This window comes from Pelophylax lessonae, assembly GCF_965119305.1.
Source record: "Pelophylax lessonae genome assembly, chromosome: 11".
In the NCBI taxonomy this organism is placed as follows: domain Eukaryota; kingdom Metazoa; phylum Chordata; class Amphibia; order Anura; family Ranidae; genus Pelophylax; species Pelophylax lessonae.
In genome coordinates this window covers 133,157,945-133,185,803 of record NC_138778.1, presented here as the reverse complement: position 1 = coordinate 133,185,803, position 27,859 = coordinate 133,157,945, and the positions used below count along the sequence as shown (strand labels likewise).

General features: G+C 44.4%; 1 protein-coding gene across 1 annotated transcript in view; it reads left to right on the top strand.

The window, feature by feature from the left end:
• The window catches only part of TMEM104 (transmembrane protein 104), a 68,472-nt gene extending 43,412 nt beyond the window's left edge, over positions 1–25,060 (top strand). The window contains exons 7-10 of the mRNA XM_082272331.1: positions 7,203–7,302; positions 9,353–9,455; positions 17,062–17,155; positions 23,023–25,060. Coding sequence (XP_082128457.1) covers positions 7,203–7,302; positions 9,353–9,455; positions 17,062–17,155; positions 23,023–23,783 — 1,058 coding nt within the window. The 3' untranslated portion in view covers positions 23,784–25,060. The remainder of the gene's footprint in view (positions 1–7,202; positions 7,303–9,352; positions 9,456–17,061; positions 17,156–23,022) is intronic.
• The last annotated feature ends 2,799 nt before the right edge of the window (positions 25,061–27,859 follow it).

Here is a 27,859-nt window from a genome sequence, read left to right as displayed (position 1 = left end):
CGGAGGGTAGGGAATTTGCACGGGGTAGTGTATTTTAACGTTACACTGTGTCATTCATCAGCTGTTGCTGCGCGTCCCACTGTGCATGCCCAGCCACTAAATTAAATTAAATTAAATTATCTCTGCTCCAACCCTGAGACTTCCCTGCGGGCACCTGTCATTCATCAGCAGGTGCGGCGTCCCAAATGATCTCGGCTCCAGGAAAATGTTAAAGCAGCGGGGTCTATGAAAATATAAGTGATTTATATTTTCATAGCTCCGCCACCGCTTTAACATTTTCCTGGAGCTGAGATCAGGGAAGTCTCAGGGTTGGAGCTGAGATCATTTCATTTAGTGGCTGGGCATGCGCAGTGGGACGCGCAGCAACAGCTGATGAATGGCGCGGTGTAACGTTTGACAATTCCCTACCCTCCGCAGCTGTGAGCATGCACACTGGGAAGCGGCTCAACTGATGACTGACTTACTCGCACCGGAAGTGACTAGGGTTTTTCCACCGAACACCGGCTCGGCAGAAAGGTGCAGAGGTTTGTGGCTCAGTCATAGGATCCTCTGGCGGACGCCACAGACACTTTAGTGGCCCCGTGGGGTCAGTATCGTCTGATTTACGCTTTCCCTCCTCTCAAGCTTCTGCCAAGACTTTTCTACGCAGGATTGAGGCAAAGGGAATTCCGGTCATCTTAGTGGCCCTGGACTGTCCTTGCTGGGCTTGGTTTCCTGATCTGGTGCAGCCGGTCACCGATGTTCCTTGGAAGCTTCCTCTCATGAAGGATCTGCTGTCCCAAGGACCAATCTTACATCCTGCTTTACAGTTGCGGGAATTGGCGGCTTGGCTGTTGAACGGCAGGTGCTGATGGATAGCAGTTTGTCTGAGTCAGCATTTCCAGTGCTGTTAAAAACTAGGAAACTTACTTCTAGGAAGATCTACCGCCGTACGTAGAAGACGTACATTGCATGGTGTGAGTCTCCTGGGTTTCATCCTCACTCTCTTGTTTGGATTTTGCCATTCCTTCAACTGGGGGTTGAGGAGAAACTGGCCTTGAGTACTGTCGGCCTTAGCGGCCTTTTTTCAATGGCCCTTGGCCGCCTACTCCTTGGTGCGTCTTTTTCTTCAGAGAGTTAGGCACTTGACACCTCCAGTGCGGTCTCTGTTTCTGCCTTGGGTCCTCAATTTGGTGCTCTCAATCCTCCAGAAACCTCTTTTTGAGAATATTCGGGAGATTCCCCTGCTTACGCTGTCCCAGAAGGTGGCCTTTTTAGTGACCATCACCTCTGCGAGCAGTGTGTCAGAATTGCCGGTGTTACCCTGTCATTCACCTTACTTGGTGGTTCACAGTGATGAGGTGGTTCTTCGCCCCCGTCCGTCGTCCCTTCTTCAGGTTGTCTCTGATTTTCATTTGAATGAAGACCTTGTGTTGCCTTCCCTGTGTCCCAGGTCAAACCATCCGAAATTGCTTTGCATGCCTTGGATGTGGTCCGGGCGATTAGGGTGTCTTTTAGGAATTCAGACTCCCTATTTGTGCTAACGGATGGGCCTCGGAAAGGGTTGTCCACTTCTTCTGCGACCATTTCCAGATGGATCAGGCAGACTGCGATTCAGGCCTATTCCATCAAGGGTCAGGTTCCTCCTTTCCATGTCAAGGCGCACTCTATTCGGGCGCTCAGTGCCTCCTGGGCCTTCAGTCATCAGGCGACAGTAACGCAGGTTTGCAAGGTGGCCACCTGGTTGTCGTGTAAAATAATGTTTTATAAAGTGTATGTGCTGGCATCTGCGGATGCTTCTTTTGGCTGCAAGGTTTTGCAGGCTGTTTTAGAGGACCTGATCCTCTTTGAGGGTGTTGTGTTTTTTTTTTTTTTTTTTTTTTCAGGTGGGCTCCAGTTGTTTTGGTTGAGCTCCTGTTGCCTGGTTGGCTGCTGTTTAGCCTTGGGAAGTTTTTGCTATTCCACCCCTCCATGTTTAACACTGCTTTGGAACATCCCAATGGTTATGAAGATCAGGAGCGGTGTCCGTCAATGAACGAAAGAGAAAATGGGATTTTTGACTTACCGTAAAATCCATTTTTCTGATGGACACAGCACCCACCCCTCCGTGGAGTTGTAATTCTTCTGACACTGCTTGTAACTAAACTGAGTGCCTATAGCAGGGAGAGGGAGTATACCCCCGGGACTGCCCATAGGCGTAGCAAGATTTTTTTCTGCCTAGTGTCCCACTCCTGCAGGGGGCAGTATAACGCAGTGGTTATGAAGATCTGGAGCTGTGTTCGTCAATGAACATCAGAGAAATGGATTTTACAGGAATTCAAAAATCCAATTTTTGCTGTCTAAACACTGTAGGGGTTAGTTGTGAGAACTATAAGGGGCAATAATGTAGGACAGTCACTGCTGTATTTAACACTAGTGATTATATTTGCGCCTTTTTTAGGGTATTTTGTATTGTACAGTTGGTTCACCTATGGCTGAGGTTCCTAACCGACTTTACTCATGCAGTTAATTGCCATGATATGGCTGTTAAGGGTGAGAGGATGTAGTCTCCCAACGTGGTTCATTTTATGGACTGGAGATTTGAAACTTTTTGTATGCAATGTTGTACAAGATAAAGCAGACAAATCCAGGTATGTTCTTGTTGGTTCGAGAAAGAGCAACAGAAAGTTGTCGACAAGAGGTTGATCGAAAATATCCCTCCTGCCTCCAGAATATGAGGTGGGTAGGCCTGTAGCTAGAAGTGACCCCTGTAAAAATAGTATGGGTGTTTCATAAATTGGGGGGGGGGGGGGATACTCTATTTGTATGGTACTTTTGAAAGGGGTTCAAACCTTGAAAAAGGTTGAACTGCCATTACTTTATATTTTAGTTCTGGATAGAGGGGCCTGGTTCATACTAGTGCAAATTCAGATCTGTTCACATTCATGTAACTCAGCACGAAGCGATTATGGGAAAGTAACTACAATGGAGGGGGGGCAAAGTGGGACTTTAACGGTGCAAAAATGATGGAGAAAAATCTGGATTCTCAAAAATTGTACATTTTATTACACATAAGAAGTAAGGACAAGACAGTACATCAATATAAAATGATAAAATCAAGAAAATGCACTCGAAAATATCAACTCTACATGTTTCGCCATCTTCATAATAGCTTCTTCAGGAGTTTTCATAGACCTTTCTCGAGAGTGAACATTTCTTAAGATGACCTGAACCCTTTCTTATGCCGAAGGTGGAGGTAATAGAAGTGACGCCACCCAAGCAAGTACAGAGGGGGAGGGGAGCCGAGACCTCCAAACTCCTAGAGTTGACCCATAGAGAGGGTGGCAGCCAAGCTGATTATAATGAATGTGCAGTTGATTCACTAGGTACCCCAATGTAAAACAGGCAGGGAAGGAAAGCAAAGTTTCCTTAATATCCCCAAATGGGAAGTATCCCCAAAATTGACAAAATTGAGCACCTAAATTGTCATGCAGTAATCAAAAGTTCACCGCCAAATGGTCTCAAAGATCGTATGTCGTTCCCCGGTGGTCTAGACCACCGGGGAACGACATACGATCTTTGAGACCATTTGCGTCTCCTTCATTTCGAGTGTACTATTGGAAAGTTTGTTGAATTAAAATGGCGGTGAACTTTTGATTACTGCATGACAATTTAGGTGCTCAATTTTGTCAATTTTGGGGATACTTCCCATTTGGGGATATTAAGGAAACTTTGCTTTCCTTCCCTGCCTTTTTTACATTGGGGTACCTAGTGAATCAACTGCACATTCATTATAATCAGCTTGGCTGCCACCCTCTCTATGGGTCAACTTTAGGAGTTTGGAGGTCTCGGCTCCCCTCCCCCTCTGTACTTGCTTGGGTGGCGTCACTTCTATTACCTCCACCTTCGGCATAAGAAAGGGTTCAGGTCATTAAGAAATGTTCACTCTCGAGAAATGTCTATGAAAACTCCTGAAGAAGCTATTATGAAGATGGCGAAACATGTAGAGTTGATATTTTCGAGTGCATTTTCTTGATTTTATCATTTTATATTGATTATTGATTGTACTGTCTTGTCCTCACTTCTTATGTGTAATAAAATGTACAATTTTTGAGAATCCAGATTTTTCTCCATCATTTTTGCACCGTTAAAGTCCCACTTTGCCCCCCTCCATTGTAGTTACTTTAAATAAAGGGATGTGGTGCTTTTTACTTCATCTCTAGCAATATCTCTTCAAAAGATTATGGGAAAGGTTCCTGTGCTATTTTTCATGCATGCAATTTTGGTCACATAGAATATACAAACCTTATTAAAGTTGCATCCATGTAGCACTACATAATTGCACTGAAAGTCAGATCAAAAATATCGCAGCAGTGTAAACCTTGCCTAAATAATGATTAAAACCTCTGCCTGTCATTCTGTGTGTGTTTTTTGCCTTCTGTGTCCTATTGGTAAGACGGCCATTAAAACCTGACAAAGGTTCAACCCTTTTCTACTCTTTTCTAAAACTAAAAAAAAGACTTGAGGTACACTTTAACCACTTAAGGTCCGACCCATAGCAGTTTTACTGCTACAGGGCGGCACCTCTGCGCCGAATCGTGTGTGTGTGTATGTACAGGAAGTATCTCACAGAAGTGAGTACACCCCTCACATTTTTGTAAATATTTTATTCTATCTCATGTGACAACACTGAAGAAATGACACTTTGCTACAATGTAAAGTAGTGAGTGTACAGCTTGTATGACAGTGTAAATTTGCTGTCCCCTCCAAAGTAACAAACACACAGCCATTAATATCTAAACCGCTGGCAACAAAAGAGTACACCCCTCTAAATTGGGCCCAATTAGCCATTTTCCCTCCCCGGTGTCATGTGACTCATTAGTGTTGCAAGGTCTCAGGTGCGAATGGGGAGCAGGTGTGTTAAATTTGGTGTTATTGCTCTGTCTTTTACTGGTCACTGGAAGTTCAACATGGCACCTCATGCTGGTCACTGGAAGTTCAACATGGCACCTCATGCCAAAGAACTCTGAGGATCTGAATAAAAAATAAAATTTTGCTCCTACATAAAGATGGCCTAGGTCAGGAATATGTAAACTGTGGCCCTCCAGCTGTTGCAAAACTACAAGTCTCATCATGCCTCTGCCTCTGGGTGTCATGCTTGTGGCTGTCAGATTCCGGCTATGTCTCATGGGACTTGTAGTTCTGCAACATCTGGAGGGCCAGTGTTTGCATATCCCTGGCCTAGGTTATAAGAAGATCGGCAAGACCTTAAAACTGAGCTGCAGCACAGTGGCCAAGACCATACAGCGGTTTAACAGGACAGGTTCCACTCAGAACAGGCCTCGCCATGGTCGGCCAAAGAAGTTGAGTGCACGTGCTCAGCGTCATATCCAGAGGTTGTCTTTGGGAAATAAGTAGATGTGTGAGTGCTGCTAGCATTGCTGCACAGTTTGAAGGGGTGGGGTCAGCCTTTAAGTGCTCAGACCATATGCCACATACTGCATAAAAGTGGTCTTCATGACTGTCCCAGAAGGAAGCCTCTTCTAAAGATGATGCACAAAGCCCGCAAACAGTTTGCTGAAGACAAGCAGACTAAGGACATGGATTACTGGAACAATGTACTGTGGTCTGATGAGACCAAGATAAACTTATTTGTTTCAGATGGTGTCAAGCGTGTGTGGTGGCAACCAGGTGAGGAGTACAAAGACAAGTGTGTCTTGCCTACACTCAAGCATGGTGGTGGGAGTGTCATGGTCTGGGGCTACATGAGTGCTGCCGACACTGGGGAGCTACAGCTCATTGAGGGAACCATGAATCCCAACATGTACTGTGACATACTGAAGCAGAGCATGATCTCCTCCCTTCAAAGACTGGGCTTCAGGGCAGTATTCCAACATTACGACCCCAAACACACCTCCAAGATGACCATTGCCTAGCTAAAGAAGCTGAGGGTAAAGGTAATGGACTGGCCAAGCATGTCTCCAGACCTAAACCCTATTGAGCATCTGTGGGGCATCCTCAAACGGAAGGTGGAGGAGCATAAGGTCTCTAATGTCCCCCAGCTCCGTGATGTCGTCATGGAGGAGTGGAAGAGGACTCTGAACTCTATGCCCAAGAGGGTTAAGGCAGTGCTGGAAAATAATGGTGGCCGCACAAAATATGGACACTTTGGGCCCAGTTTGGCAACAAAAGTAAGTACACCCCTTAGTGAAAATGTCCAGTGGTTTAGACATGGCTGTGTGTTGTTTTTAGGGGACAGCAAAGTTACTGTTATACAAGCTGTACACTCACTATTTTACATTGTAGCAAAGTGTCATTTCTTCAGTGTTGTCACATGAAGATATAATAAAATATTTACACAAATGTAAGGTGTGTGTGCATGTATAATGTGCGTGTGTGTGTGTGTGTTTGATGCGACTCTTCTGAGTAGGGGGGCGCACATGTGCAGTGTAGGCGGCTCGCCTAGTGGCGAGTACCGCGGACTCTATGTGCACTGGCACCCACCAATCATCCAGCACAGAGACAGAACGGCGGTCTACCTCTGTAAACAAGGGGGATTGCAGCTCAGAGAAGGGAAGGCATGAATCCTGTGTCTCTGCAAAGCAGGGACAAGGATCCATGTCTTCCGCTAGTGAAAGTACCACACACAGTTTAGAAAAACGCTTGCTAGGAACATGGTCAATCCTTTGATCGCCCTTGATATTAACCCCTTCCCAGCCACTGGTCACTGGTCCCCAAAAAGTGTCAGTTTGCGTCAGAATGTCCGCCACAATATCGCAGTCCTGCTATAAGTTGCTGATTGCTGCCATTACTAGTGAAAAAAAAAAAAAAAAATATCCCATAGTTTGTAAACGCTATAACTTTTTTGCGCAAACTAATCAATACACGCTTATTGAGATTTTGTTTTACCAAAAATATGTAGCAGAATACATATTGTCCTTAAATTTTTGAAGCAATTTGATTATTTTGTTTAATTTTTATAGGAAGAGGAAATGTTGTGGGGTTTTTTTTTTTTTATTTTTTTTTTACGGGTACAGTGCCGCATGCATGCAATTATCAGTTCAAATAACACAGTGCCGTATTGCAAAAAATGGCCTGGTCATAAAAGGGGGTAAGTCTTCCAGAGGTCAAGTGGTGAAAAAATACTTAACGGTGTCCCTTTTTTGCTTTTAACTGAAATATGCCCTTGTTCATCTCTGTTTCAGACAGATAATTTTTTGGTGTCTTTCTTCTTTCCCCTACAGTTGGCATAAACCTCTTTTATTTGTGCATTATTATATATCTTTATGGAGATCTGGCAATCTATGCAACGGCTGTACCTCTGTCTCTCGTGCAGGTCACATGGTGAGTTCAATGGGGTGGGAATAACGGAAGTAGAGGAGCTAGATTTGCAATGTATAGAAATGTATTTTAATCCTCCATTAGGTTAGCTGAAGGAAATGCACCCACATAAATAAATAATAAAAGAAAAAAATATGCATTTACACTTTTTTTTTTTCATTCAGGCCTGCAGAACATTGCAGCCATGATCTGTTTGTCATGGGTGCAATGCACAGGTTCCTGCCTTGTGCAGAAAATAAACAATACACTACAAGTGCAGTAATGCATTACAACATTTGTGCTCCATTAAGACTTACAAGTTCCTCTACTGCAAATGTTAATGGATAGTGCTACTATTATGGAGCCAAGCAGCAACACCAAATTTGCGCAGTGGGCATCTGGCAGTGAAGCCGCAAGCGGTCACAGCCAGGTGCCCATAGTGAAGATGCCGGCACCACCGAGGGAAGACGAAGGCTAAATATGGCTGGGGTAAGCTCACCACTGGACCGTGGGACAGGTGAGTGCCTGTCTTTTAAAAGTCAACAGCTACCCTTTTATTTTTTTTTATAGGTGCCTGGAGCTCCTCTTTAAAGAGGTGGAAATCTGCCTGAACAACATGGAAGAAATAAAAGAGCACTGGGCACAGTGTCGCCTCCTCACCACTTCTTTAAACCCTTAATTGCCATACTACTGTTTCACAATCCTGTGCATTGCACGGCAATCATGGGTTTAAATAAGGTGATGAGGAAGCAACATATCGCCTCCTCACCACCTGCCAAAGATACTCGGATTGCTTTTCAGAGGAGCAGAAGAGCCCGCTGCCCTTGTGAATGAGCCCTTAGTTGTATTCGGCAGCAGCACCCTTAAGGCTCATTCACACACAAAATTTGGGGTTGGTAAAACCCTGTGGTTGAATCGGTTTTACCACCCCAAACCTATTCCCTACCCCCCTTTAGGTGCTGAGGCAGCAGCCAAAGGCGTACACAGCAGAAATTAAAGTGGTTGTAAAGACCCAATGCTTTTTACCTTTATGCATTCTATGCATGAAGGTAAAAAAGCCTTCTGTGTGCACCAGCCCTGGCAACACTACCCTGAGCCCCCTCTCGATCCAGTGATGTCCACCAGAGGCTTACCATTGGCTTCTGCTGCTGTCAATCACAACCAGTGAGCCAATCAGTAGGGGGGGGGCACGGCTCCATGTGTGAATAGACACTCAATGCTGTGGGTCAGGGGCAGGTCTGCTTGTGTGCCCTGAAAGCAAGCTGCTTGCTGTGGGGGCACCCAGCAGGAGCCAGGAGCGCTGAAATGGGACCCCAAAAGAGGAGGAGCCCGGCTGCTCTGTGCAAACCCAACAGCAGAGCAGGTTGAGTATAATGTTTATTTAAAAATAAAACGTGGCTTTAAGAGCCGGTTCACACTAATCCGACTCAGTCGCCCCGACTTTGTAGTCGCCCGTGCAGCGCGGCTTGCAAACGACTTCTCATAATAGAAGTCAATGCAAGTCGCTCCGACTTCGCCAAAAAATAGTGCAGGAACCTTTTTCTAAGTCGGAGTGACTTGAGTCTGATTAGACCGGTTCCATTGCACAGCCTGACAAGTCGGAGTAGTGTGAACCGGCTCTTGTATTCCTCTAAACACCCTGTTGCTTTTGGTGGGTGCTACTGGCAGCAAAATGCGACTCATTCAATTAAATGGGGCCTCTCTGCAAGCCCCCCACAACTGCATGCTGCTTCGGGGATCCAAGGGGTAAAGCAGGTGGTGAGAAAGCAACCCAACACTGCCAGTTTTAAACCCCTTGTTTGCTGTTCTTCACAAGATTGCAGGGCACCAACCATGACAGGGCTAACAATTCTTGCTGCGCCATGTGTACACCCATGGCTACTGCAGCTAATGGGTGTGGTTGGGCCAGGGGTGGTAAAAACACATCTTCACTATGGGGTTTTACCTCCCCCAAAACTGAAAATCTAAATTAACCCTTACTGTTCTGAGCTCCTTATAAGTGGAGGTTCCACTTTTAGGTTTCAGTTTAATTCAAACATGGAAGTTTTTTTTTTTTTTTTTTTTTGTCCTGCAGCTTTTCTGGGAATGACACTTGTGGCTCTGCATCAACCGAGATGAATGATACGCAAGCATGTTGGGGGAAGATTAAACGAATTGATGCCTATAGGATATATTTGGTGAGTTTCCTTTGACTAAATAAATAGAAATGGCTAGTTGTGCAGTGAGGTGCCCAGGGGTTTTCCTGTAAGATTTCTTAACACCTTTATTTTTTAACAATTGGTATCTCATGTATATCTTAGATAATACGTACACTAGCTACATTAAAGTGGATGTAAACCCTCACATATACCCAGTGAAGTGAACAGCCTTACATAATACACAGAGATGAGACCAATCCCCCTACATACGTTTTATTTGTATATCTGCTGTCTTCAGCTTTTTACACTGTTTAGAAAGTGAACATTTTGTTAGAATTTTTTTTCTTCCTGTTCCAGCACTGGGATTGGGAGTCTTGGCATACACTGTGTGATAGCTGATTGGAGGAAAAACACCCCCCCCCCCTCATAGGCAGAGGAAGGAAGAAACATGCAGAGTTGTGCTGTGAATAGATCAGCTAATCTATCTCTATGCACCCACCCAACACAAATTTCCAGCTTCTTTTATCTCGTGTCTGAGAACTTGTCAAAAGTTATCATGCTGATAACAGACAAATGGAGTAGCAAAAAGATTCAGGGCTTTGGAGAAGGATAAACACTACAAATGTGTGCCCAGGTAAAATTTCATAAATGGGGTTTACATTCACTTTAACCACTTCCCCCAAATGGAGGTACCTGTGGATAGTGGATGTGTTGGCATCTGTGGATGCTTCTTTTGGATGCCAGGTTTTGCAGGTTAAGGGGACCCGATCCTCTTTGAGGGTGTTTTTTTTTTTTTTTTCTCTCCAGGTGAGCTCCAGTTTTGGTTGAGCTCCTGTTTACCTGGTTGGCTATAGTTAGCCTTGGGAATTTCCTTTTCGCTGTTCTCACCCCTCAGGTTTAACACTGCTTTGTTTGGGACATGCCAATGGTTAAGAGCAGGAGCTGGGTCTGTCAATGGAACGAAAGGAAACAAAATGGGATTTTTGACTTACCGTAAAATCCATTTCTCTGATTTTAATTAACGGACACAGCACCCACCCCTCTGTGGAGTTGTATTTCTTCTGACACTGCTTGTAACAAAACTGAGTACCTATAGCAGAGAGAGGGAGTATACCCCTTGGGACTGCCCATAGGCGTGGCCAGACTTTTTTTTCTGCCTAGTGTCCTCCTCCTGTAGGGGAAAGTATAACCCAAAGGTTAAAAAGATTAGGAGCTGTGTCCATCAATGATCATCAGAGAAATTGATTTTCTCTGTCGCTCATTGACAGACGCAGTCCTCTTGATTAATATCAAATTGGGTTATACTGCCCTCTACAGGAGTAGGACACTAGGCAGAAGGAAAACGTTCTGGCCACACCTTAGGGGCAGTCCCAGAGGATATATCCTCTCTCTCTCTGCTACAGGATGTTAGTTTTTTTCTGTCTAGTCAGGAGTAAGGACCGAAGTTCCTTGCTGGGATCTTTGGTCCTGGCAAGATTTTTTTAGAAAAATAATTTTAGGCAGCTTTTTTCTCCAGTTGTTCCTGTGAGATCTTCAAGCAAGTATGCTGGAGCTGGGCGACGGGCTGGATGTTGAGATCCAGTGGTCACCCCAGTCAGCCTACGAGTGCGTGCAGGCCCTAGCTCCGCGCTGGGTCGGCCGCGACATAGTCCCACTGGACGGGGACTGACCCTGCGAGTTAAACGTCTCGCCGGGACGCCGACGACCAGTTGGAAACTGAGTCGCGGCGTCCGTATTGGTCGACAGTCCCCCCACCTCGGTGGAGAGGGGTTCTGTCAGGAGTTGGCGCCCGCCTGTTCCGGTATGGTGAGTAAAATGTTCCCCCTCTCCCCCTGACGGGTTTGTGGGTGGACGCGGGCCCCTCCCTGGGATGATTGGACCCTCATGATCCTGGGTCCCCCCTCTATCCTATAACAGGTGTCACAGATCCCCCTCTTGAGGGTGATTTGGTGAATAAGAACCAGGACACTTGGTTTGGGAGCTGACTATCGGAAGTCACTGTATGAGTGGGCACTGTAAAGGGACCATGACTGAAGTCAGTGGCTGGCATTACTGTTAGCATGGCCATGTAAGAGGGTAATATGATCCTACCTGATACATAAGGTTGCAATGCCTGGACTACCGCCATCCACCCGCAGGCCGCACACCTCCCGCAGGCCGCACAGGCCGATGCCTGCCTTCCGCAGGCCGCACGATGTAGCAGGCGCTGCCATCTTTCCACAGGGCCGCCATCCTCCCGCAGGTCGCGCGGGGCCGCCATCTTGGCGTAGCCTCATGTCTCCAGCATGGGGGCGGCCATTTTGGAGATGACCAGCTACCTCGGAGTAGCATGGGAAGCGCCGGAAGGCGTGGAAAGGGGCGGAGCCGCCTCCTTTACCCGGGAAAACGATCCAAAAGACTTCGTGTCTGTAAGAGACAGCGCTGTGAGCAGGTTGATCGAAACCTCTGTGCATCAGGTGGTGAGCCTTGGGGTCTCTCTCTCTCTCTCTCTCTCTCTCTCTCTCTCTCTCTCTCTCTCTCTCTCTCTGTGGAGTCCAAAGCAGGTAACACTGAGGGGCGCTGTTGCGCTGGGGGATTACAAAAAAAAAAAAAAATTTTCTTTGCAATTATTTTTTTTGTTTGCTGGCAAGTGTCTTGGATTAATCATGGACCCTGCCACACATGTATCCCTACCTGATCCCCTCGAGGTGGCCGCAGGACCCTCCAGTGCCCCACTTATGATTGATGCATTATCAGCAGTTTTGGAGTCTTTGGTATCCCGGGTGGAGGTGGCCTGTCAGGGACGGGGGGGCAAGAAAGCGACCCCCGCCTACCCCTATTTCATCTGACACTTCAGATACGGATTCTGAGTTTGTCACTGCAGCTGCAGGTCCCTCTGCTGGGGCTGCTGTCTCGGGTACGGTCTCCTCAGACAGTGAGGAGGACGTCTCTGCCTCCGCCATAGCGCAAGAGGAAGCGTTTGTGGACGCACTAGTCATGTCTGTCCGGGAAACCTTAAGTCTTGAGGTTACACCGGCAGAGGTAGCTGACACGGAAATTCCCTTTGGTACCAGCAAGCCTACCAAAATGGCGAAGGTTTTTCCCTTGCCCAAATGTTTTGGTAATCTAATTAAGGAAGAATGGGATTGTCCGAAACGCACCCCTGCTATTTCCAAACGCATTGCTAGGCGCTATCCGTTTGAGGAATCCCTCCTTAAAAAATGGACGGTACCACCAGTGGTGGACTCACCGATTTCCAGAATAAATAAAGCCACTGTTATCCCGTTGGAGGACGCTCCGTCCTTTAGGGATCCGGTGGATCGAAAAGTGGAAGCGGAATCCCGCTCCATTTTTTCCCTGATGGGGTCAACATTTAGGCCAGTGGTTGCCATTGGTTTAGTTTCACAAACATTGACAGAATGGACCAAATTGTTACGCCGTGACATAAAGGGGAGAAGTATGCCCCCGGCAGTATCAGATTTGCTGGAGCAGATTATACAAGGGCTACAGTTCATCTGTGACGCCGCCCTGGACGCCACTCCCTTGCTAGGGCGTGCATCGGTTTCAGCAGTGGTCCTCAGACGTGTGCTGTGGTTAAAGTGCTGGTCGGCGGATCAAGGTTCCAAAAAAGCTTTGGCTAATCTCCCTTTTCAAGGGGATCGCCTGTTTGTTGCCACCTTGGATGAGATTATAAAGGATCTCACTGGGGGCAAGAGCACTTTTTTGCCACAGACTGCTAAGGGTAAAGGACCTCGTAACAGGCGAGGACCTTCCTTTTCCGCTCATAAAAAGTTTGTTCGTTCCGCTGGGGCGGGCGATAAGGCGAAGCCCTCCAAAGCCCCTTCAGGGGGTTTCAAAGGGCGCTGGTCGGGTAAACAAAGGTCCGGCTCAGCCAAACCTGAAGAGAAGACCAATACAGCCTGAAGGTGTGCCCCCACACATCTCTGGGGTGGGGGGACGTCTTCACCGGTTTCCGGATCCATGGCTTTCCAGAATCCCGGACAAAGGGGTTTGCGAGGTCATACGGTCAGGATACAGGATCGAGATTCGATCACTTCTACCGGTACGATTCTTCCCTTCCAACATTCGACTATCCCCAGATCGCTTATAAGCTTTGCGGGGGGCAGTAATGGACTTGATGCAACAGGGAGCGGTAGTTCCCGTTCCTTGAGCAGAACGTTTTCAGGGGTTCTATTCGAACCTATTCACAATACCCAGAAAGGAGGGCAAGGTGCGTCCAATTCTGGACTTAAGAGCACTCAATCATTTTGTCCGGGTACAAGAATTCAAGATGGAGTTCATCTGAACAGATCAGCGTTGTCTTCACTTTTCCCAAGGATCATTCCTAGTTCCCACCAGGAGCTGGAAGATTCAGTGAACGATTCGGATGTTACTGTCCGTCAACTGGCCTTCCCTTCGGACTTGCATGAGGATCCTGGGACTGATGGTGGCCTTCTTAAGGCCCGTACACACGTACGGATCGTCGTCATACAAACGTTGGCGGACGAAAGATCTGCCGATTGTACGCGTGTTAGTATGGTGCCTCCGACAGCTGTCTGCGCACAATCCGCGGACAAGTCTTTCTTGCAAACATGAAAATTTTTGTCTGCGGACACCAGAACGGACGATTGTTCGCCTGTCAGTACAGAAATCAGCCGACAGACCGCAGATTTGCAAGACTGGGCATGCTCAGAAAATAAAAAACACAGGGAAAGTTAACCATTACATGACATCACTTCTGCAGTCAGCTGAAGTCTGCGGACAAAATTCTTGTGCTGTCCTTGTGCTGTCTTTGCACTTTTCAACAGACACCGACATCCCGGGGAGAAAAGACGAACGTTTGTATGACGACGATCTGTACGTGTGTACGGGGCTTTAGAGGCAGTACCGTACTCCCGGTCTCATGCCCGAATTCTCCAAAAGGAGATTCTTTTCAGATGGAATCTGAATCCCGATTATCTGGACAATCGGATCCGGTTGAGCGAGCGGACCAGGGAGTCTCTGGTCTGGTGGCTTCGGTCTCCGATGCTCAGCCAGGGGAAGTAATTTCTTCCTATAGAATCCTGGTTACCGATAAATGTATTGGAACTGAGAGCGATCAGACTTTGTCTGATTTACTGGACCGAGCAGCTCCAGGGCAGCCCGGTTCGGATCCAGTCGGACAAGGCCACGACCGTGGCTTATGTTGATCACCAAGGTGGCACCAAGAGTGCCCTGGCGGCCATAGAAGTGGCCAACATTCTTCATTGGGCGGAACGGTTTGTTCCGTCTCTCTCCGCGGTATTCACTCCGGGGGTGGAAAATCGGCAGGCAGATTATCTCAGCCGTCAGATTCTGGATCAAGGTGTATGGCCTCTTCATCCAGAGGTGTTCCACCAGCTGTGCCTTCATTGGGGCACCCTGGAGGTGGATCTGTTGGCAGCTCGGCTCAACAGGTAGGTGCGGAGGTTTGTAGCCCACTCCCGAGATCCTCAAGCGGACGCAGCAGACGCGCTGGTCGCCCCGTGGGGACAGTATCAGCTGCTGTATGCCTTCCCTCCTCTCAAGTTGCTGCCGAAACTTCTTCGCAGGATAGAGGTGGAGGGAATTCCAGTTATCCTGGTAGCTCCAGACTGGCCTCGTCGACCCTGGTACGCCGACTTGGTCAGGCTGGTCGCGGACGCTTCTTGGAAACTTCCTCTCAGGGAGGATCTGCGGTCTCAGGGACCGATCTTCCATCCTGCTTTACAATCGCTGGCTTTAACGGCCTGGCTATTGAGACTCAGGTGCTGAAGGACAAGGGATTGTCAACTTCAGTTATTCCTACTTTAATTAAAGCAAGGAAATCGACTTCCAGAAAAGTCTATCATCGCACATGGAGGTCTTACATTGCGTGGTGTGAATCCTTTGGATTTCCTCCACGTGCCTATTCGGTGACCCGAATCTTGGCTTTTCTGCAACAGGGGGTTGAGCAGAAGCTGGCCTTGAGTACTGTCAAGGGTCAGGTTTCAGCGTTAGCAATTTTCTTTCAGAAACCTTTGGCTACCCATTCCTTGGTGTGGAATTTCATCCAGGGGGTACGGCACCTGGCTCCGCCAGTGCGCGCGCCTTTACCGCCCTGGGATCTTAATTTGGTGTTGTCGGTTCTTCAGAAACCTCCCTTTGAAAATATCAGGGAGATCCCCTTGCTTACATTATCCCAGAAGGTGGCCTTCTTGGTGGCCACTACTTCTGCACGCAGGGTGTCAGAACTGGCCGCATTATCCTGTCGTTCCCCATATCTGGTGGTTCATAGGGATAAGGTGGTTCTTTGTCCGAATCCATCCTTCCTTCCTAAGGTGGTTTCAGAGTTTCATCTGAATGAAGATATTGTGCTACCTTCCTTGTGTCCTAAGCCCAGTCATCCTCGGGAGTTTGCGTTACATTCCTTGGATGTGGTTCGGGCAATCGGGGTATACTTGAAAACTACGGACTCGTTTCGTAAAACGGATTCACTTTTTGTGATCACGGATGGCCCCAAAAAGACAGACGGTGGTACAGGCCTTTTTCTATTAAGGGTCGGAATCCTCCATTCCCTGTTAAGGCGCACTCCACTCGGGCACTTAGTGCTTCCTGGGCCTTCCGCCATCAGGCGTCAGTGGTCCAGGATTGCGAGGCGGCTACCTGGTCGTCGGGTTATACCTTTACAAAATTTTATAAAGTTGATGTGATGGCATCGTAGGATGCCTCTTTTGGCCGCAATTTGAGGAGACCGTTGGTCTACCTCGAGGGTTTTTTTCTGTTGGGTTTTCAGTTGAGTCTCATCCTTTCGTCTGATGAGCCTTTAAAACTTCTAGTTGGCACCGGTTGGGCCTTCTAGATTGGATTTTGATTTCTGTTATCCCACCCCTCATTTGTGGCACTGCTTTGGGACGTCCCAATTTGATATTAATCAAGAGGACTGCGTCTGTCAATAAGCGACAGAGAAAAATGGATTTTTGTAAAATCTTACTGTAAAATCCTTTTCTCTTAAGCTCATTGACAGACGCAGTACCCGCCCCTCTACTTTTGAGTTGGGTTGGGTTAAATTCTCTGACACTGCTTTGTGACATAACTAACATCCTGTAGCAGAGAGATAGAGGATATACCCTCTGGGACTGCCCCTAAGGTGTGGCCAGAACGTTTTCCTTCTGCCTAGTGTCCTACTCCTGTAGAGGGCAGTATAACCCAATTTGATATTAATCAAGAGGACTGCGTCTGTCAATGAGCTTAAGAGAAAAGGATTTTACGGTAAGATTTTACAAAAATCCATTTTTACGGTCAGTCAAAAATCCATTTATTTTTCCAGAATTGTTGATCTTTTTTTGTTTCTAGCACAAAAAATAAAAACCGCAGAGGACAAAAAAACCCCAAAAAAAAAAAAAAAATTGAGAACAGTGTCTCACGATTGCGCAGTTGTCAGTTAAAGTAACGCAGTGCCGTATCGCAAAAAATGGCCTGGTCATTAAGGGGGTAAAACCTTCCGGTCCAGAAGTGGTTTAAAGAGGAAGTAAACTTTTTAACTTTTTTTTTTTTTTCTTTTTTTTTTTTTTTCCTTCCCTGCAAAGTAAATGTATAATGCACTAGTATGCATTTACTAGATTTGGCCGGATTTCGGCTTTAAACAAAGAACTTGTGTCACAGTACATTGTTGTCCTTTGTTTTTCAGGCTGTGTTCACTCTGCTTCTCGGCCCATTTACATTTTTTAATGTGCAGAAAACAAAGTACCTCCAGATCTCAACTTCACTAATGAGATGGTTTGGTAAGTGTGAAATATGCAATCACATTGTTTTATGTGGAAATGTTATATTCATGCAACTCTTTCACAGTGCTTAAATTTACTACTTTTGCTTTTGGAAACTAAAATTTTAATTAGTTCTCTACAGCAGCACCTGCAATAAATGATTTGCAATTTGTTGATCCAATTTCTCACTTATGGACACCGGTCCAAATCTATTTTGTGAATGCTGTGACCCTATTCACACCTGAGCGTAGTGGAAACACGCGTTTCTGCTGTTCTCAAAAAATGCATAATGCACATTTAAGTGCCATTTTTTCCTAATGGCACTCAAACGCACTAAAAAAAGGGTGTTTTGTTTTATGACAAAGTGCACTGTTAAACACTTTGCTAAAGCTCTGCACTGCTGTTTATCTTGGATAGTGGTCACTAGTGGAAAAAGCAAGGTCCTTGCCCAGGGTACAGCCTACCCACAAAATTTGAAGTGTGTAATTCAGTGTTTTTGTATGTGATTCTTTCAGCTAGCTCTGTACTGCTTCCTAAAGCGAGAGTGCATTCATCTATACTAATGCTGGAAGGCCATGTCTCAAACACTGCAGATGGGTGGGAACCGCAGGGAAGGTTCCCAGATGCCTTAAACTCACAAAGAGGAATTCGGACATAGCTTCCCTTGCAGTATCTCCCCTTGGGGTCTGTTCACTCCTTAGGGTTCTAAATCCCTCTGTTTGTCTAGCCTTTCCACTATCTCTGGGGTGCCCTCCTCCAGTTCAGTTCATTTGTATCACTGGAGGAATTCTGTTTCCATTGCTGGGTTACAATGTCCTCTTTCTGAGATCCTTTCTGGTTTGGGCCATGTGAGTTGCAAGCAGAAACACTCCCCTTTCCCTTCCTTATTGACAGAGGAGGATGGGGAGGAAGGAAATTCCTCTTCTGGGGATTCTACTCCTGAAGAATCGCAGGGTCTGGTCCTCTCGCAGACTCTTTATGGCCTTTATGGGATTTCTCACATAAGTGGTTTAAACAAATTTTAAACAGCCATTTCTGGAATCCTCTGGTTACACGTTTGGGGTCCTGGCGGCTGCCTCAACCTTCCCAATCCTTCCCTGTACATCGCTATTTAAAGGACGTAGTATATGCAGAGTGGGCTCACCCCTAGAAGGTGTTTGTCCGGTCTAAATGATTTGCATAACAATACCCTATGGAGAGTGAGTTTTACTAAGAAATGGACTATATAAATATTACAGCGCTTGCTAATAAATGAATACATAAATATAAAGTGACAAGTGCAAGAAAGTGGCAGGTGGATACAGTCCATATGTAAACAAATTTAAAGAATGTGCAAAGATGCAAAAAGTGTATCAAGAATTCATCAATAATTATAAAAAAAATCAATACAAAAAATGACTCAAAGTCTGTAAATAGTCCAATAACCTGTGCAGTAGTGCTCAAAATTGTCAGTGCTCCTTCAACTTCTTTTAAATAAAGTGCTCATCAATGCCAAGGTGCCACTCCCCTCATGTACCCCTACTCACTAGAATTAAAGACCATCTGTTGGGTCAGATGTGGCTAATTAGAGGTGAGTATAGGGTTCTGGAAGACTGATGAGGGAATCATCCAAACAAAATGCTTGCTTCTGCTTCCTTGGTGGGCTCAGCCCAATTAAAATGAAAAAATCTGTGTAATACTGTATAGATATTTTATTAATAAATAAAAAAAAAAAAAAAAAAAAAAAACGCAATCCAATATACTCAAGCGGGTAAAAGATACAGGCAGCAGATCTACAATAGAGTACTTCTGGAACGCCGATTCACGTGCGTTCCACCGAAGAACAGGAAGTGACATAGGTGGTTAGGGTACGCCGGAAATTACGTCTACGCGTTTCGCCCGCCTCCCCAAGCGTCATCACTGGACATCATTTCCGGTGTACTTATTCAGAATATTTATATGCTGGTGGAGAAGCCCACCCTCCGATTTCAACCAATAGCAAGGCATTTAACATTTCACCATCTAATTGAAAAACTGTCACTTCCTGTATACAATGGTAACAATATACAAATAATATAAGACAAATCCAGAATATTAAAAATACCTCATTAAATCTATTTGAAACCTATTGAAAAGTGATAATTGATAATAAATAAATAAATAATGAAAAAATACCTCCTTAAGTCTCTATAGAGTGTACTAAGCATATAGAAAAGAATATGAAAATAATTATAAAAATATCAGTAGTGGTGAACATTGAAAATGCAAAATGAGAGTGAAATAATAAAATACATTTAAATAAAACATTTTTATTTTTTATTTCATTTTTATATTCTTTCTATATGCTTAGTACACTCTATAGAGACTTAAGGATGTATTTTTATTCATGTATTTTTTATTTATTATCAATCATTTTTCAATATATTTTATAAAGATGTAATGAGGTATTTTTAATATTCTGGATTTCTTATATTGTTTGTATATTGTTACTATTGTATACAGGAAGTGACAGTTTTTCAATTAGATGGTGAATGTTAAATGCCTTGCTATTGGTTGAAATCGAAGGTGGGCTTCTCCACTGGCATATAAAACTCTGAAGAAGTACACTGTAAATTATGTCCATTGACGCTCGGAGTCAGGCGAAACGCGTAGACGTAATTTCCGGCGTACCCTAACCACCTACGTAACTTCATGTTCTTCGGTGGAACGCACGCGAGTCGGTGTTCCAGGAAGTACTTATTGTAGATCTGCTGCCTGTATCTTTTACCTGCTTGTTAGTATATTTGATTGCGTTTTTTTTTTTTATTAATAAAATATCTATACAGTATTATGCTATGATTTTTTCATTTTAATTGGGCTGAGCCCACCAAGGAAGCAGAAGCAAGCATTTTGTTTGGATGATTCCCTAATCAGTCTTCCAGGACCCTATACTCAAATCTAAATAGCCACATCTGACCCAACAGAGGGTCTTTATTTCTGGTGAGTAGGGGTACAAGAGGGGAGTGTGGCACTGATGAGCACACTTTTATTTAAAATAAATTGAAGAAGCACTGACAGTTTTGAGCACTACTGCACAGGTTATTGGACTATTTACAGACTTTGAGTCAATTTTTTTTTTTAAAAATTAAAAAAAAAAAAAGTTTGTTTTTTTTATAATTATTGATGAAGTCTTGATACACTCTTTGCATCTTTGCACATTCTTTAGATTTGTTTTATATGTAGACTATTCACCTGGCACTTTATTTCTAGCACTTTGGTCACTTTATATTTATGTATTCATTTATTAGCAAGTGCTGTAATTATTTACTTTCCCTTTGGGTGAACAGCAGCTGCTTTTTGCCTTTTTTTTTTCCCTAGTATTCATAGCTTGGTTTTGATAATATTAATAAGAAATTGAGTATATTCTTCCCACCCCTCACCTGTGGTTTGCCGTGGACGACCACTGCTTTCAGTTTGTTGCCCTGCCCACCTACCCACCCAATTGTACAGCACACAGTATCAAGGTTAACTCCCAGATCTCCGGTGTTTTTTCATATCCTGCACTGCTCCCTAACTCAAGCCTACACAACTTGAAGCCCTTATCGACAGTGAGAGAGTGCTCCGAGTGCAGAGGTTCTGAGCTGAGAAGAAAAAGTTGAGCCTGGAATCTGTATCGCTGGAGCTCTAGTAGCCAACCTTTAAATTGTTAGCTGTGATGTCCTTTGCTGATTTCATCTGTGTGCAGTAATCCCGCCATTAAGAGGCCCGCACTTTGCTTCTGTGCAAGGGTTTCCTGTGGTGTAGACCGGTCACTGCTGCTTTTTTTTTTTTTTTTTAGGGTGGCTGGTCTTGTATCCACCATTTCTGCAGGCATCCTGTAATGGATGGGCCTGATGGGTCCCAGTTACAGCCCTGCTGGCTGCCCAGACAATGTAGAACACGGTAATGATGTCACCACTACATTACTGATGAAAGGGAATATACAGGGTGCTCGGTATGAGGAGGACCTCTAGTGATTGCTTGTGGAATATGAAACAGTCCGAAAAGCTAGGTGGTGAAGGGCAGCTTGACAGAAGCCTAGGAAACACTTTGGGAGCGCTTGTCTTGTGGAATAGGAAACCAGTCAAAAAAAGCTAGGTGGAGAAGGGCAGCTTGACAGAAGCCTAGGAAACTCTTTAAGAGCGCTTCATGTAGGTAGAAGCAAACTCTGGTGAAGCATAAAAACAAGAGAAGGTGTCTCGAAGTGCAATAACATTAGATTTATTATACAAAGTTCAATAACATTAGATTTATTATACAAAGTGCAATAACATTAGATTTATTATACAAAGTGCAATAACATTAGATTTATTATACAAAGCAACAGCTAAAAACACTTACAAGATAGTGATATAAGTGAGACTCATCAAGCTAATGAATCCCAATAGACCACAAGGCTGGGTCAGCTGTCACAGTTCATCCAATCAACGTATGCCAATCAGCAGCTTAAGGGAGTATAGAGTGACTCAGCAAGATGGCCGCTGCATTTCCAGGACTAGCATGGAACGCACGCACCCGAAGTGACACCGGGGGGGTGACACCCTGCAGAGCAAGCAGTTTGATAAAGGAGTGCCGTGCGTGCTCCAAAACGTGTCACTGCCCCTTATATCGTCCCTTCCGGTGCATGCGTTCATGCTGGTTTCGTTAGTACGGAGGCCATCTTGCCCAGTCACTCTATCCTCCCCTAGGCTGCTGGTTGGCATACGTAGATTGGATGAAAAATGTGACAGCTGACCCGGCCTTGTCTAATGGGATTCAGGAGTTTGATCAACCTGACTTATACTATCTTGTAAGTGTTTTAACCGTTGTTTTTATAATCCACTGTTTTTGAACTTAGTAATGTAGTGGTATCAAAACAAAAGAAGTCTCCTCTAAGAGCCCATTCACACTGCCGCGACTTGTCAGCCTGACAAGTCGCGGTCCATTGAGTAGTACAGGACCCGTTCTAATAGGAGCGACACAAGTCGCTCCGACTTAGAAAAAGGGTCCTCTACTAATTTGGAGCGACCTCGGAGCGACTTGCATAGACTTCCATTATGTGAAGTCCCTGCAAGTCGCGCCGCACAGCGGTGCACGCGACTTCACAGGTTGTCGTGTCGCCTCAGTGTGAACCGGCTCTAAAGGTAATATCTGGGTTTGCTAAGACACAAAGTGGCACTTTTGTGGCTATTAAGAAATATACATTTAAATAGAGGTTTTTTTGCCCGAAGATGAGCTTGTAACTTGCATGGAGTTCCCCACTTTATTCTAAAGTTATTTTAAAATGGAAAAATGTTATTGAAATCATTTACTTCATCTGTCCCCTATCATATGAAGGGGAAGAAAAGTTGTATCCGGTTTTACTTGCTTTCTATCTTATGCTATAGAAACAAATTTTCTTGCAACTTATCAACTTTTGCTACCCACAGGCAAAAAGAGATTAAAATCCTCTAGCAATTTCAGAAACCAACTCACGTCTGTATGTCATTACAGATACTTTGACCCCTCCCTTTCCACAATCCATGTGCCCTCACAGGGAGACCATGCCGAATGAAGATCATATACACTTGTAACCCTATATTGCTCATGCTGGCAGTGAGGGGCCCTGTCCTTGCAGCACTGTGGGAAAGAGGGGTGGAAATGTCATAGGCCTCCTTCTCCAAATGATTTATAGAGCGAGTAATGAGTTTTCACAGCTTTACTGCCACTTTGTTCTCATCTGAGTCCCTGTCATAAATCGTAGAGACAACAGTTTAACTCTTGACTGACCAGATGTGCAGGGAAGATCGAACCGGTAAGGAGAGTGACTGCAAGGGCGTTGGGTGACCTAGCAGGGAGACTGTGAGTAACATCTGTTTTTATGGAAGCACAGCCTAACCGCATCATTTGTTTTTTTTCTTTTACTGCAGCTTTCATCATCATGATTGTAATAGCTTTGATCCATATTGGCAAGGGTGAAGGTGAAGGTCATCCTCCGCTTGCAGACGTCTCTGGGATCCGAAACCTGTTTGGTGTCTGTGTCTATTCATTCATGTGCCAACATTCTCTGCCTTCGTTGATCACACCAGTGTCCAGTAAGAAGCACCTAACTGGACTCGTCTTCTTGGACTACATATTGGTTCTTTCATTCTATAGCCTACTTGGCTTCACGGCTATATATTGCTTCTCCTCTGGAGCGCTCATGGACATGTACACCCTAAACTTCACCGGGTGTAAAAGTTTTGTGCCTCCAGTGCTTGGCTACTTTCTAGGACTGTTCCCAGTGTTCACCATCAGCACCAACTTTCCCATCATTGCAGTCACGTTGCGCAACAACTGGAAGACTCTCTTTCACCGTGAAGGGGGGACCTACCCATGGCTTGTAGACCGTATTGTCTTCCCATTAATAACATTGGTTCCTCCTATTATTGTGGCATTCTGTACCCACCACCTTGAACTACTGGTTAGCATTACAGGTGCTTATGCTGGCAATGGCATCCAGTATGTTATCCCAGCTTTTCTTGTGGCCTGCAGCCGTAAAGACTCTGCTCTAGTATATGGACCCGGACTCGCTAATAAGCATAGGTCACCTTTTAAACAAGTGGGTTGGGTGTGGTTTGTCCTCCTTTGGGCACTGTTGTGTTTTATATATGTAACAGCCAACATAATCCTGACTGATGGTAACCTATAAATTTTGGATACTGTGCTTATCGTGGACCGGACAAGGCTACTTTGTGCAGGACACAGTAGTTGGTCTTTGGTTGAGGACTATCAACACTGAAGCCTGTTCCTCATGTACTTTTAAGGGCGATGAAGCTATGGGGCCGGCCCCATTCTTGCTGGACATTGGATTTAATAATCCTTTTATGTTGTAATGACTGTACAAGTCTGTAATATATAATCTGCTGCCAGAAATCACAGATGGTTAACTCTTTCATAATCAATCTTTCTGTGCCTTCTTCACGATGTTAATCTTGCTTATGGAAGCACTGCCAGACCCTTTGCCTGTTCTTATTTCACCGGCTTATGTCAGACTTTTTAAATTTCTTCAGTTTACAAAAAGGGAACCTGGCAGAATAGGGGTCTTTCATACCGTGACATACAGGTATACTTGTTGCTTAATTTTAAGATCTGTCTGGTGGGATTCATAATGTGCATCAGAAGTGATTTCTAGAGATCCTTGCTGCTGTCTGTATGAAGGTCGGTACGGAGAACGTGCTGCTCTGTGTGCAATGTTATCAAGCTAAATAAAATGAAGACGTTGGACATTGAGTTGGTTTGTTTAGTTGAGGGAGAGCTTTTGTTACCCAAGCAAAACACCACCCTTTCACAGCATGTTCCCAGCGGAAACTGATTACGAATGCTGCTGCTTTTGATTAGATTCCCCCCTCCATCTCCCTCCAGCAGGAGAGGTGATTTATGAGTACATTATTCTCTGGCTTGATGAAATCTGTACGTGACACAGCTTTGCTTGTGTTGTATACAATGCTTTTGTATCTTCATATGTGCTCTAGTCTATGCTCTGGGCTTTAGGTGCCTTAAGAGTGAATACATGTTAAAGGCATTGAAGTTTGAAGGATAACTGCTCTTTCATTGCAAATCCTTAAGCTGTCATTGCAGGCTGTATGGGGATGAAAATGAATGGGACTTTACTTAAAGAAATTAGTGTTATTCCCCCTACCATACTGTTCACACCCTGTATTGCTGAGGAAGTTACTCCTGGCCACCACTAGAGGGAGCTCTTGGAAGGCAACAGAGGCACTTCATGTTAGGCTAACACTTTTTTTTTTTTTTTTTTGTGCAGACTTCAAGGACAATTGCAACTAAACATATCTGACAACTAAAGTAGTTAAACTAAAACTGCGGGTTTTCCTTTTTGTAGTAAAACTGTCATGATACAAATTTAGGATTTTTCATTGGTGCCTTTTTCGGAGGTGCTATATCCTATGGCTTCGCCACTTGGCTACAGACTAAAGCCTCGTACACACTCGTCGAAAATTCGGCCAGGAATTTTCGTCCGACCGATCTGCCGATTTTCGGCTTGTTGATATGATGCTTCCGACAACCGACTCCGACTTTTCGGCCAAAAAAATTCTGGTGTGCAGGCTATAAAATTTTTGTCCACCGTCAAAACACGTCTGATTTTCGTGCAGTCAGTACAGATTTCGACAAGGAAAAATCTTATGAGCAAGACTGGGCATGCTCAGAGATGAAAGAACACAAAGAAAGCAATCCAACACATGACATCACTAAAGTATAATTCTGTCGGGACGACAAAATTCGTGTGAAGTCTAGAGCACATTCCAACCAACAGACACCACTCTGGACAAAAGACGAATGACTGGTCGGCGGAAATTCGTTGCGTGTGTACGAGGCTTAAGTGGCTACTGACTTCGTATGCAGCCAATGCACAGAGTAGACTTCTAAGAAACAAAGCCACAGGATAAGCATGATAACCAAGGGTACTGCAGTCAGGGGATAGTGTAGCGAGACACCGCTAAAGTACCTCCATATAAGAGTTGTTCCATAGGATGCTGCAAGAGAAAGGAGCCACCCTGAAACAGGAAGCCTGGGACAGTGGTTATGACACCAGCTTGGTCTGGAAAATAGGCAAGGATTAAAAGATAAACAAGATTCATACCCAGTAAGTAAAGGTGCTTAAAATTACGGTTTAACTACTTTTCGTAAAGTGACGTACCGTAACGTCGCTGGATGCAAGGATGATATCTCGGTCATTGCTGCAGCTGTGGGGATGGCAGGGAGATATAATTTTTCAGGGCATATGAAGCTGAACAAAGTAAACCTATTCTGAGTGGCTAAGAAGCTGCTGGATTACTTTTACATGTGGTGATTGGGGAGCCCGGTAAGGACGTAGCCGGCAGCATCCAATTCCTGTGACACAATGATGCCCCATACACGCGTGCAGATTATCTGAAGACTTTTGTCTGCAGACTTACCAAAATCATATAATATGAGTTCAAACCTAAACACTTTCAATTTGTATGCAATCCGGCATGCCCTTGCACTACATAGAAAAGGTAAGTCTGCAGACAAAAGTCTTCAGATAATCTGCACGTGTGTACGGGGCATTAGAGGAACAAATGTTGTTCCTCCCACTGTTTGATGTCAGAAAGCGGAAGTGATGAAGATTTTGTTACTTCTGTGTTTGGTTGTTATGTAGAAACAGTTACCGGCTTGCACGAGCATTTGATCAGGTGCTTTGGAGGGCTGAGGAGAGATATGGAGTCTAAGAGACTTCTTTATAAATAGCAATAGAAGTGAAGAAGAAAAAAAATTATGTAAAAAAAATTAAAGGAAATTTAAAGTGCCCCCATCTGCCCTGTGCTTGTGCCCAAATGCAAACGCACACATCAGTCCTGCACCAGATGATTGCTGCAAATGTCAGTATGAGAGCAATAATTCGATCACCAGACCTCCTGTGTGACTCTAAACTGGTTATCTGTAAAGCTTTTAAAGCCTCCTCTCTGAAGATTTTTAGGTACCATAGTTTTGCGCCACTGGGCATACGCAGTTTTAAAGTGTGAAATATTTGGTATCTATTTACTCAGCATAACATCATATATTATGTTTTACCAAAAAATGGTTAATTTATTGTTTGTGTGCACTAAAGTGTATTTTTGGTCAAAAAAAAAAAAAGAAATTGTGTTTGAAAAATCACTACGCAAATACCGTGTGACATAAAAAATTGTAGCACCCACCATTTTATTCTGTAGGACCTTTGCTTATCAAATCATATAATGTTTGGGGGTTTGTAAGTAACTTTCTAGAAAAAAAAAAAAATGTGATGGGATTTTTACATGTATGTGAGAAGTGTTCGAAATAGCCAGGAGCTGGTGTAGTTAATCTCCTGTTTTAGCTTGTTTTGGACACAGTGGGGAAGGATTCAAACTCTGGTTTTGGTGGTTTTATTGCTATTTGGAGCTTCATTAGAGAAATTTCATCTTCACTTCTTGTACTGCTGCCAATGGTTTACTAGACAGGAACTGGGGAAAATCTGCAACAAGAACACAGACAGAAATAAAAATCTAACAGGGGTTTTAGTTTTTCCCTACGCTTAGAAATAAAAATGCTTGATTTATATCTGTGTTGGAGTATTTACCTCACTTCCTGTCTTGTGAAACATTGTCAGGAGGACTGGAAGTGAGGGTAAATCTCACTAATAGAGCCCCCAATAGTCACTAAGCCAGCAAGAGTTTGTTGAATCCTTTCCCACTCTATCCAAAACAAGCCAAATAAATTGCCCATGCAGGAGACCATGATAGCGGTAAAAACCTTCAACCTTTACTTCAAAACAAAACAGCTGTTTTGGCTGGATAATCCCTTTAACAGGAATTCTGAAAAGCATTACAATTTGATAGCTACAGACTAGAATTACGAAATGCGGATTTACTCTATATCATTGTTGTGGTTTTTTTTTATTTGTTCTAAGAGGGTTTATGGAGTTTAAACAAAGAATCTGCTACACAGGGTCACCCATACAGCTGTAAAAAGATCTCAGCAAGTACTCCTAGCAGGAAACTTATGGGGATCTAAGAGAAGGGAGTGTGTGTATATGTGTATGTATGTATGTATGTATGTATGTATGTATGTATGTATGTATGTATGTATGTATGTATATATATATATATATATATATATATATATATATATATATATATATATATATATAAAATATTCTATTCTATCACACACACCAAAAAGTATTGGGACACCTGCCTTTACACACTTATGAACTTTATTGGTAAC